General features: G+C 44.6%; 1 protein-coding gene across 1 annotated transcript in view; it reads right to left on the bottom strand.

Moving 5' to 3' along the window:
* Positions 1-9,730: 9,730 nt before the first annotated feature.
* Positions 9,731-12,773, bottom strand: part of shq1 (SHQ1, H/ACA ribonucleoprotein assembly factor) — a 41,356-nt gene continuing 38,313 nt past the window's right edge. Inside the window, exon 12 of the mRNA XM_024426822.2 lies at positions 9,731-10,683. Within this exon, the coding sequence (XP_024282590.1) occupies positions 10,014-10,683 (670 nt within the window). The 3' untranslated portion in view covers positions 9,731-10,013. The remainder of the gene's footprint in view (positions 10,684-12,773) is intronic.

The raw sequence follows: 12,773 nt of genomic DNA, 5'->3' as shown, positions 1-12,773 counted from the left end.
TGAAACCCCAGTAGGGAGAGGTAGCCACATCCCGCAGGGCCACACAGTCCCCAGAATGGAGGAGGTTTTAAATGGGCCACAGTCTCAATATGGCACCTCATCCCAGTCACACTGATGATTAGCCACCTAGGGGCTGGTAGGGAGGTTGCCCCTTCTTGGGACTCGCTTAACGACACCATCCATCTCCCTAACCCAAATACTACAGAGACCACCTACCTAAGAAACCATCATGACCACTGACTCCTGAGCCTTACTTCTGCAATATCCTTCAGGAAATATTCTGGTCTGCCAACCATGTGCTACTATGATGCACGATCACTCCCTCGCTCACCCACTAAGCACTTGAGTTATATTGTAGACCACAGGAGGTTGGTGGCACCTTAATTGGGGAGGACGGACTCATAGTAACGGCTGGAATGGAATAGATGGAATGGTAATCTAACTCAAACACATGGTTTCCATGTGTTTGATACCATTCCATTCACTCCATTCTAGCCGTCCTCTTCTCAGCAGCCTCCTGTGTTGTTGACATCAAAGACTCTCTCCCATCAAAGCAGTTGTGGCCAACACTCCTCCTGGAGAGCTATACTTCTGATTGACGCTGTTTTGAGCATGCCCTAGTGCTAGTACAGTATGTGGTAGATCACTGCAGAACTCGTACGCATGTGTATGAGGGCTCCTCCACATCAGTTCTGGTATGTGTATCGGTATGTATGGAGTGTGGCGGTTTGTCTCTGCCTGCTCTCTGGCCCTCCATCTATGCGCTGCTTGAGGCACTATTATCGCTCAAACAAACAGCTCCTGTTCTCAGATCCACACAGAGCCCTCATCTATCTGCCTGACGTGACATGTGCTTCCTTGTTTGTTTTCTATCATCACCCATGAGATGCAAGCAGCTGATGATATTGAGCTGTGTAGACGACACTCCACTCATGCCAAATAAATCAATCAGCCCTCCTGCATGCTGCTGTGTCCCCGTTTAGACACCAATCTCCTCTACTCCGCTCCGATCAATCTGGAGCTTCTGTAGGGGCTTACTGTACTGCTGCCTCTCAGAGCGAAAATAGCAAATCGCTTCCCGGCAAGGCACCCCAGCAGCTGACTGATAGCAACAAAAGGTTGAAGACCCCTCTGTTCTAAGGGACCCCCAGGGACCACCTCCCAGGCAAACCTCCCAGGCAAACCGGTCACCCAGGGACCCCCATCAAACATTAGCAAAAATGTTGTCTATCATCAGGTCAATGATCATGTCAAGGAGAAGTAATTTACATTTCAAAATTAAGATTTGGTAGATAAGAGTTCAGGAGGGCCTTAGTGCTTCAGCAAACAAAGGAAAGCTCTAGACTGCAGCTGAATCTGGTAATGAATGGTGTGGCTTTTGAACAAGTGGAGGAAACTAAATGACTTGGTGTTACCTTAGACTGTAAACTGTCATGGTCAAAACATATAGATTAAATTGTTAGTAAAGATAGGGAGATGTGTGTCCATAAAAAAAGAGATGCTCCGATTTTGACACCACACTCCAGAAATCAAGTCCTGCAGGCTCTAGTTTTGTCTTATCTTGATTATTGTCCAGTCATGAGGTGAAGTGCTGCAATGAAAGACCTAGTTAAGCTGCAGCTGGCCCAGAACAGAGCGGCACATCTTGCTCTTCATTGCAATCAGAGGGCTAAAATAAATACTATGCATGCCAGTCTCTCTTAGCTAAGGGTTGAGGAAAGACTGAGGCTGAGTATAGCCCACGAAGATCTCCTCCACCACACAAGTCAGAAGAGGTGCAAAAACAGACAGGAAGATCATGTCAGTGACTCAACCCACTCAAGTAGGGTATAACGAAAAAAGCCTGGCACAACATGATGCACCCTTCCTAGGGACGGCATGATAGTGCACTAGGAAGCTATTGACAAACCCCGTAATAGGCAGAGAATCCCAGTAGAGAAGGGAGCCGGCTAGGCAGAGACAGCAAGGGTGGTTCTTCACTCCAGTGCCTTGCAGTTTACCTTCGCACCCCTGGGCCAACCACACTAAATCAAATCAAATTTTATTGCTCACATACACATATTTATCAGATGTTTGTGTTCCTCCATACTACAGTCCAGTAGTATCTAAAGATTCACAACAACACAGAAATCTAAAAGTAAAAGAAAGGAATTAAGAAATATATAAATATTAGGATGAGCAATGTCTGAGTGGCATTGACTAAAATACAGTAGAGTACAGTATATATATATGAAATGAGTAAAACAGAATGTAAATATTATTAAAGTGACCAGTGATTCCATCTCTATGGACATTTATTTTTTAAATCTTACCTTTATTTAACGAGGCAAGTCAGTTAATAACAAATTCTTATTTTCGATGATGGCCTAGGAACAGTGGATGTTCTTGTTCGGGGGGAGAAGGACAGATTTTCATCTTGTCAGCTCAGGGATTTGATCTTGCAACCTTTCGGTTACAAGTCCAACTCTCTAACCACTAGGCTACCTGCCGCCCCATAGGGCAGCAGCCTCTAAGGTACAGGGTTGAGTAACTGGGCGGAAGCCAGCTAGTAATGGCTATTTAACAGTCTGATGGCCTTGAGACTAAAAAACAGCTTGGGTCTCTCGGTCCCAGCTTTGATGCACCTGTACTGGCCTCGCCTTCTGTATGATAGCGGGGTGAACAGGCCATGGCTCGGGTGGTTGATGTCCTTCTTGGCCTTCCTGGGACATCGGGTGCTGTAGATGTCCTGAAGAGCAGGCAGTAATGCTTGGGCAGACAGCTCCCCCTCTGGAGAGCCCGGTGATAAAGACTGACAGGATGCTCTCAATTGTACGTCTGTAAAAGTTTGTGAGGGTCTTAGGGGCCTATCCAAATTTCATCACCATATTGTCTGTGTGGGTGGACCATTTCAGATTGTCAGCGATGTGTACGCTGGGGAACTTGAAGCGTTTTACCGTCTCCACTGCGGTCCCGTCGATGTGAATAGGGGCGTGCTCTTTCTGTTTTCTCCTGAAGTCCACGATCAGCTCCTTCGTTTTGTTGATGTTGAGGGAGAGGTTATTTTCCTGGAACCACTCTGCCAGGGCCCTCACCCCCCTGTAAGCGGTCTCGTCGTTTGTTGGTAATCAGGCCTACTACTGTTGTCTGCAAACTTGATCGAGTTGGATGCGTGCTTGGCCCCTAAGACCCTCATGGGTGAACAGGGGGTGCAGGAAGGGGCTGAGCACGCACCCTTGTGGGGTCCCTATGTTGAGGATCAGTTTACTGGAGGTGTTGTTTCCTACCTTCACCACCTGGGGGCGGTCCGTCAGGAAGTCCAGGACCCAGTTGCACAGGGCGGGTTTCACACCCAAGTTTAATGATGAGCTTGGATACTACGGTGTTGAATGCTGAGCTATAGTCAGTGAACAGAATTCTTACATAGGTATTCCTCTTGTCCAGATGGGATAGGGCAGGGTGCAGCGCAATGGCGAGTGCATCATCTGTGGATCTATTGGGGCGTTATGCAAATTGAAGTGGGTCTAGGGTGTCAGGTAATGTGGAGGTGATATGATCCTTTACTAGCCTCTCAAAGCACTTCATGATGACAGAAGTGAGTGCTACAGGGCAATAGTCATTTAGTTCAGTTACCTTTGTTTTCTTGGGTACAGGAACAATGGTGGACTTCTTGAAGCAAGTGGGGACAGCAGACTGTGATAGGGAGAGATTGAATATGTCCATAAACATTCCAGCCAGCTGGTCTGCGCATGCTCTGAGAATGCGGCTAGGGATACCGTCAGAACCGGCAGCCTTGCAAAGGTTAACACGCTTAAATGTCTTACTCACGTCGGCCACGGAGAATGAGAGCCCACAGTCCTTGGGAGCAGATCGCGTTGGTGGCACTATGTTATCCTCAAAGTGGGCGAAGAAGGTGTTTAGCTTTTCAGGGAGCAAGACGTCGGTGTCCGCGACGTGGCTGGTTTTCCCTTTGTAATCTGTGAATGTCTGTAGACCTTACCACATACGTCTCGTGTCTGAGCTGTTGAATTCCGACTCCACGTTGTCTCTGTACTGACATTTCACCCTTTGATTGCCTTACGGAGTGAATAATTACACTCTTTGTATTCAACCATATTCCTAGTCACCTTGCCGTGGTTAAATGCAGTGGTTCGCGCTTTCAGTTTTGCACGAATGCTGCCATGGAGTCGTGATCTGATTTTCCGAAGGGAAGGTGGGAAGGTTCTTGCAGCCATCCCGGAAGGGAGAGTAACAATGGTTGAGATGTTTTGTAGCACGAGTACTACAGGCAATGTGTTGATAGAACTTCGGTCGCGCTTTCCTCAAATGTGCTTTGTTAAAATCCTCAGCAACAATAAATGCGGCCTCAGGATATGTGGTTTCCAGTTTGCACAAAGTCCAGTGTAGTTCCTTGAGGGCCGTCCACTCCAAATACCTCTTCCCTGCCGGCAGCATCTTGGAGCAACCTCTGGGGTAAGTTAAATTGCCCTGGGGGGTCCAATTGGTAGTTACAGTCTTGTCCCATCGCTGCAAATCCTGCACGAACTCCGGGAGAGGTGAAGGTTGAGAACCATGCGTCCTCCGAAACACGACCTTGCCAAGCCACACTACTTCTTGACAAACTGCACGCTTCACCCGGAAGGCAGCCGCACCAACGTGTCGGAGGAAACACCGTACAACTGGCGACCATGTCAGGTTGCATGCGTCTGGCCCCCCACGGGAGTAGCTAGAGTGCGATGGGACAAGGACATCCCGGCCAGCCAAAACCTTCCCTAACCAGGACGACGCTGGGCCAATTGTGCGCCGCCCCATGAGTCTCCTGGTCGTGGACGGCTGCGACACAGCCCGGGATCAAACCTGGATCTGTACTGATGCCTCTAGCACTGCGATGCAATGCCTTAGACTGCTGCGCCACTCGGGAGGCATAATGCTGTTGAGTTACAGCCACTCTGATATCCAAAAGTAACTTCCGTCTGTATGTAATAACATAAAAAATGTTCTGGGCTAATAATGTAAGAAATAACACACCAAAAAACGAAATACTGCAAAGTTGCTTAGGTGCTAGAAGCAGAGCTTCCATGTCTGTCGGCGCAATCTTGCAATATAATAGGACCTACTGAAGAGATTAGTCTTCAGTAAAGACTTAAAGGCTGAGATCGAGTCTGCGTCTCTCACATGGATAGGCAGACCATTCCATAGAAATGGAGCTCTATAGGAGAAAGCTCTGCCGCCAGCTGTTTGCTTCAAAATTCTAGGGACAATAAGGAGGACTGCGTATTGTGACTGTAGCATACGTGTAGGTATGTACGGCAGGACAAAGTGGCAGAGACAGGTAGGAGCAAGTCCATGCAATGCTTTGTAGGTTAGCAGTAAAACCTTAAAATCAGTCCTAGCCTAAACAGGAAGCCAGTGTAGAGGCGCTAGCACTGGAGTAATATGATACAATTTTGGGGTTCTAGTCAAGAATCTAGCAGCTGTATTTAGCACTAAATGAAGTTTATTTAGTGCTTTATCTGGGTAGAGCGTTGCAGTAGTCTAATCTAGAAGTGACAAAAGCATGGATTAGTTTTTCTGCATAATTTTTGGACAAAAGCAGTGAAATATGACAAGGCAGGAGCTACTCTTCCTGGGGTCCAAACATTAAAGAACTTACATTACATATAAAACAAAAATTAAAACAGTGCATCATAACATTAGTACACCACTACACATCTACAATACAAAATGTATAATAATGTATGCGTATGGGTGTCTGTACGTGTGTCTCTTCACAGTCTCCGATGTTCCATAAGGTATTTGTTTTCTTTTCTATCTGATTCTACTGTTTGCATCAGTTACCTGATGTGGAATAGAGTTCCATGTAGTCATGGCTCTATGTAGCAATGTGCACCTCCCATAGTCTGTTCTGGACTTAGGAATTGTGAAGAGACTTCTGGTGGCATGTCTTGTGGGGCATGAATGGGTGTCCGAGCTGTGTGCTAGTAGTTTAAAACAGACAGCTCGGTACATTCCGCTTTTCAACACTTCTTACAAAAACAAGTAGTGATGACGTCAATCTCCCTTCCACTTTGAGCCATGAAAGATTGACATGCACATCATTAAACGTTAGCTCTCGGTGTACTTTTAAGGGCCAACTGTGCTGCCCTGTTCTGAGCCAACTGCAATTTACCTAATTCCCTCTTTGTGGCACTTGACCACACTACTGAACAAAAGCCTAGGCGTGACAAAACTAGGGCCTACCTTGATGATAGTGTTGTTAAGGCAGAGTAACGCTTTATTATGAACGGACGTTTTAGCTACTGTTGTATCAATATGTTTTGACCATGACAGTTTACAATCCAGTGTTACTCCAAGCAATTTAGTCACCTCAACTTGCTAAATTTCCACATGATTCATTACGAGATGTAGCTAAGTTTTAGGATTTAGTGAATGATTTGTCCCAAATACAATGTATTTAGTTTTGGAAATATTTATGACTAACTTATTCCTTGCCACCCATTCTGAAACAAACTGCAGCTCTTTATTAAGTGTTGCGGTCATTTTAGTTGCTGTAGTAGCTGACGTGTATAGTGTTGTGTCGTCCGCATACATAAACACATTGGCTACCATGTCGTTAGTAAAGATTGAAAAAAGGGGCCTAAACAGCTACCCTGGGGAATTCCTGATTTTACCTGGATTTATGTTGGAGGCTTCCATTAAAAAACACCCTCTGTGTTCTGTTAGACAAATAACTCTATCAACAATATAGCAGGAGGTGTAAAGCCATAACACATGTTATTTCCAGCAGCAGACTATGATCGATAATGTCAAAAGCCACATTTTTATGAATTTCTCTCAGCCAGTCAGTCATTTGTACAACCTTAATATCATCAATTTCTCTCAGCCAAACATCAGTCATGTGTAAGTGCTGTGCTTATTGAATGTCCTTCCCTATAAGAGCGCTGAAAGTCTGTTGTCAATCTGTTTACTGTAAAATAGCATTGCATCTGGTCAAAATGTTTTCCATAGTTTACCAAGAGTTGGTATCAGGATGATTGGTTGGCTATTTGAGCCAGTAATGGGGGCTTTACTAGGGTAGCGGAATGACTTTTGTTTCCCTCCAAGCCTGAGGGCACATACTTTCTAGTAGGCTTAAATTGAAAATATGGCAAATAGGAGTGGCAATATTGTCCACTATTATCCTCAGTAAGTTTTCATCCAGATTGTCAGACCACGGTGGCTTGTCATTGTTGATAGACAATTTTTTCACCTCTTCCACACTCACTCTACAGAATTCAAAAGTACATTGCTGTCTTTCATAATTTCGTCAGATATACCGGGATATGTAGTGTCAGCATTTGTTGCTGGCATGACATGCCTAAGTTTGGCAAGATAAGCAATGAAAAAGTAATTAAAAGTAGTTGGCAAAATCAGTGGGTTTTGTGATGAATCTGATTCAATGAATGATGGAGCCGAGTTTACCCTTTTCCCCAAAATTTCATTTAAGGTGCTCCAAAGCTTTTTACTATCATTCTTTAAATAATTTATTTTACCAATAGTTAAAATATTTCCAGGTCAAGGTTGAACTTTTTCAGGAGAGGCTTTATTACTGGAACTTTTAGTGAGTTTGGTACACATCTGGAGAATAGGGAGCAATTTATTGTGTTCAACATAGGAGGGCCAAGCACAGGAAGTAGCTCTTTCAGTAGTTTAGTTGGAATAGGGTCCAGTTGGCAGCTGGAAGGTTTAGAGGCAATTACTATTTTCGTTTAATGTTTCTATCTATGAATGAGCAACAACGATTGTGCTGAAAGCATCTTTCCAGAAGCTGAGAAAATTGTCCTGCTGAGGAAACTGTGCAGGGTGATTAACACTACAACCTGTATTTACTGGTGGCACAGACGCTGTACCATCCTTTCCTACACTTAAATTTGCCCTTGCCTAACGGCTGCGTCTGAAGCAGAGCTTGCAAAGCGGCTATCCTCACCATAAGGGCGGTAGTTCTGTACTAAAGAGTACAGCGACCACAATGAGAATTACATATATTTTTTACCTTTATTTAACTAGGCAAGTCAGTTAAGAACAAATTCTTATTTTCAATGATGGCCTAGGAACAGTGGGTTCAGTCTATTAATGTTATGTATTGTGTCATATTTCATGTGGACCCCAGGAAGTAGCTGCTGCTTTCGCAATAGCTAATGGGAATCCTAATAAAATACCAAATATCAAGGAGCTCGACAACAATGACAAAAATCATGAAACGGGCTTACCATGAAAAACTTCCAAAAAGACTAATTCGAGGCAGAAAAGAGGCACTCAACAAAAAATGGCAGATAATACATTTTAGCTCACTTTAATCCATTGTTCAAGATCAGTACAGGTGACTGACGTTTCTTCACTGAATAAAACTTCAGCTTGATATCAAAACATCAGTTTCTTCATTATTTTCACCTCCCAATAATTAAAAGAGGAAGTGTAAACTCTAACATAGCCTATTAGCTGGAAAGGTAGTGTCAAACATATTTTTGCTAAGAGCAGCTGTTGAGCCGGTTGAACAACGGTTAGCCATGTGTTGGCAAAAATGTATCTCCAAGTCAAGAAAGCTTACTAGCAGCCACTGGTAGCCTATTCGTGGGTGCTCAAAGCCTATGTCAGATACTCCAGAGTGTCATTTGCTCAATATTAAGAGTTGAGAAATAAAGTTGACATATAATTATCCTCTTTTCTACTGTAGGCAGGTCATTCAAAATGGTTTATTCTGTTGTTTCTAGCGATATTCATTAAAACAAAAATATGTAGATTTTCCAAGTACACATATATAGACATACAAAAGTATGTGGATATCCCCTCAAATTAGTGAATTCGGCTATTTCAGCCACACCAGTTGCGTACAGGTGTATAAAATCGAGCACACCGCCATGCAATCTCCATAGACAAACACTGGCAGTAGAATGGCCTTACTGAAGAGCTCAGGGACTTTCAACGTGGCATGGTCATAGGATGCCACCTTTCCAACAAGTTGATTAGTCAAATTTCCACCCTGCTCAAGCTGCCCCGGTCAATTGTAAGTGCTGTTATTGTGAAGTGGAAATGTATAGGAGCAACAACGGCTTAGCTGCGAAGTGGTAGGCCATACAAGCTCACAGAACGGGACAGCTGAACGATGAAGCGCGTAAAAATAGTCTGTCCTCGGTTGCAACACTCACTACAGAGTTCCAAACTGCTTCTGGAAGCAACGTCAGCACAATAACTGTTTGTCAGGAGCTTCATGAAATGGGTTTCCATGGCCGTGCAGCCACACACAACCCTAAGATCATCATGCACATGGCCAAGCGTCGGCTGGAGTGGTGTAAAGCTCGCTACCATCAGACTCTGGAGGGACAAATCTGGGTTTGGCGGATGCCAGGAGAATGCTATGTACCTCAATGCATAGTGCCAACAATTTTGTCATTTAAGTTCAGACAGTAACAATGTGTGAACACATTTTAAACTTAAGTTTTTAGTGTTGGCAGGGTACCATGAAGTGTACCAGTGTTGGTGGTAAAGTCACTGCATTCTACATGAGAAGTCAATGTCTCAAGAGAAATTCCGAAGCAGCAGCTGACATTTCCTGTTGGGGTCTGTCCCGTTTCTTATCTCCCAACAACCACCCCTTCTCCTTTCTTGGAAGGAAATGGTTGTGCATGAAATGCATATGCTAATCTAAGAGCCAACAAACAAAGTGCAATGCAATGGCTGCATCCCCTTGAATAGATCTGAGTAATCTGCATAATTCATATAATCAGTTTTATTAACAAAATGCTTAGCTTGGTATGAAAAGCTTTGCACATAGACACAAAGTATGGAAGCTTTTGAAACTCCTCAAGTGAGCTATAACACTAAATTGAGCCATGCTATGTATCTATACATTAATCAACATTTCCATTTTAGAAGTAAGAAAATACAAAAATAACAATACAGAAGTTATTATTGATTGTGGGCAAATAAGCATCCGCGACATCAGCTGTCATGCATGCATGTAAAGTTCCTTAACGACATGTTTTCTGTGACATCTGCTAATAGTCATCCTCATCGATATCATCCTCATCAAGATCATCACCAGTATCTGTTTTGACAATCAGAAGAGGGTTTCTGCGAGGACTCAGCTCTAGGAAAGCCCCTGTGCAGGCAGTATCTGTTGCAGTGGCTGTGGCAGTCGCAGGCTGTGAACAGTCTCTCTCTGCCTCTCCCTGTGCACTGCTCCTGGAATGCCTGCTGCCTTGAGGCTGTGCTGAAATCCACAGCCCCTCCTCCACCCTCTCTCCCAGCTCCTGGATCAGCTGTCTGGGGCAGGACACAGCAGATGGGAGGGTGCTGGGCTTCCTCTCGGATGATGTGAGAACAGCACAGGACTCCTGGTGGATGGGAGGGGCAGCAGGCTGGGGATGTATGGGGATGGCCTCGGCTCTCTCTCCTCCTCCCTCTGTTCTGTCAGCACAGTCCTTCCCTTCAGCTTCAGAGTCCTCACTCTCCTCAGACGAGTCGCTGCTACTGTCGTTGCTGTCGGACTCCTCTCTGATGTGTGACAGAGGAGTTCTACTGGGGCTTTTCCCTCCGTCCTCCACCTTCTCTTCTTCCTCTACCAGCGTCGCTGCCGTCTCCAGCACCTCCAACTCCAAATCCAGGTCTCTTTTCCGTAGGGATACTTTCCGTAAGGGATCGGCCAAAGCTGTCACCTTCCTGGACCTGACAAAGAGAGAAAAAGAGAATGTGATGAGACAGTCAGGAAAGTACAGCAAAGGTGGATCAGTTTCTCTTTTTAAACTTGGAAGCAAATATTTAAAAATCCCCCCCCAAAAAACTACAAAATCTATTTCAAGAGCTACTCGTCCAACACTGATGAGTAGTAGGTATCACGACTATGCTATATGTACGACTGCACTTCCTACAAAAAAATATAGCAACGAGATCTCAATCTACAAATCTAATATCCATTACCCAAATCCCAGCCTCATCTGAATGCTAAGTAGACAGCGATTCACAGAGGCATGAGCTCAATGAAATATGTAAATCATGTTTAATAATGTAGGAAGATGAGTGTGTCTGATATGCAGGTTCTGCCCCTCGAGTCTCCCACTGAAGCTCTCCCTGCAGGAGATAAGAGCGAGGCGGATGACAGAGTGATACACGCCTTATACATTATTCATGAAGCTAAACCAGCGCAGGATGTTGCTAAAACTCAAGTGGCTGCTATTCTTCCACGGTGCAACCGATCGGCCTTCAATGCCATGATGATTACCAGCTGACCTCTGCGCGGCTCAGGACGGGTCCATTCAGGGAGGGATAAAGCACATGAGCCTGCGGTCGTCCACAGCCATTCAGCTCCTCACACTCAGCCACACTGTGGTCCCTGCTGCTCTCCCTGGCCCAATTAACCGACCGCTGAGAGCCAAGATGGCTCCTTATTACCGCAAAGCCTTAATTTACTCCCACCGTGGGGAGGAAACCGTTTACACAGCCAACAGAGGGATGTACTCATTTAGGACCTCGGGAGACTGTGTAAACAGACCGTATAGCGAGTTGCCGTACTCTATCAAAGAAGACATCTCTAAGGCCTACATGAATATCAAATGTCCATTCAGGAAATAAGGGGAGTAACAGTATTTGGAAAGAGAGGAGGAAAAACAAAAATATGACCGACTCATGGCCCAAGCCCTATCAAAGACCAAACAATTAAAGGAGATCAATTACTGACAATGAGTAAGGGATGGCTAAGCATAAATACAACCCACAACACCCCCACCACCGCATGTGCAGAGAGTCAGACCCCACAAGGAAACCGTCAAAAATCTGAACTCATCAAGAGTGGCCACAGTGGCTCACGGGTGTGCGTACCCATATCCACACATGCAGTTATTTTTGGGGTCCATTTTTCCACTTCCACACCTTGCGACCAAAACATTTTAGCAGCCCCCCTCCTGACGGCGAGCAACTTTTTTTGTTTAGGATTGAATTTCCTCCAATTGCCGAAATTCTGCCATGGGACGTGGAGAAATGATTGCCATTTTAAAGCAAGTTCACTGCAATTTCCCACACGCTGCCATAGGATGGCAAGAAATGTTTGCCATTTTTAGTATGATATCTGAGTGTGGCTAACAAAATCAAATCGGGGTCCCCCGGTCGGTAATTCGACTATGATTACTACAAGATTAGATAGCTGGCTAGACTAATTGACCAATCTAAAACATTTTAGCTGACATGGGCTAATTGAGTGATTTTCAGAGACTGACAAGACAAAAACTGCTGAAGCGCAACCAAATTTCTGTGTTCTAAATTGCAACAGCAAATGGAGAGCCTGTGTGTATTCATTTTCACAGTACCAGTCAAAAGTTCAGACACACCTACGCATTCAAGGATTTATTTATTTGTATAATTTTCTACATTGTAGAATAATAGTGAAGACAAAACGATGAAATACCACATATGGAATCATGTAGAAAACAAAAACAATGTTAAACAAATCAAAATATATTTTACATTTTAGATTCTTCAAAGAAGTCTACTCTTCAACCTTGATGACAGTTTTGCACTCTTGGCATTCTCTCAACCAGCTTCATGAGAAAGAACAGTTTTGAAGGGGTTCCCACAAACATGGAGCACTTGTTGGCTGCTTTTTCTTCACTCTGTAGGCCAACTCATCCCAAACCATCTCAATTGGGTTGAGGTCGGGTGATTGTGGAAGGCAGGTCATCTGATGCAGCACTCAATCACTCTCCTTCTTGGTCAAAAAGCCCTTACATAGCCTGAAGGTGTGGGTAATCGTCCTGTTGAAAAAA

The sequence above is a fragment of the Oncorhynchus tshawytscha genome, linkage group LG07 (assembly GCF_018296145.1).
Source record: "Oncorhynchus tshawytscha isolate Ot180627B linkage group LG07, Otsh_v2.0, whole genome shotgun sequence".
Classification (NCBI taxonomy): Eukaryota; Metazoa; Chordata; class Actinopteri; order Salmoniformes; family Salmonidae; genus Oncorhynchus; species Oncorhynchus tshawytscha.
The sequence above is the reverse complement of the archived record's forward strand: the minus strand, read 5'-3'. Positions and strand labels throughout refer to the sequence as shown.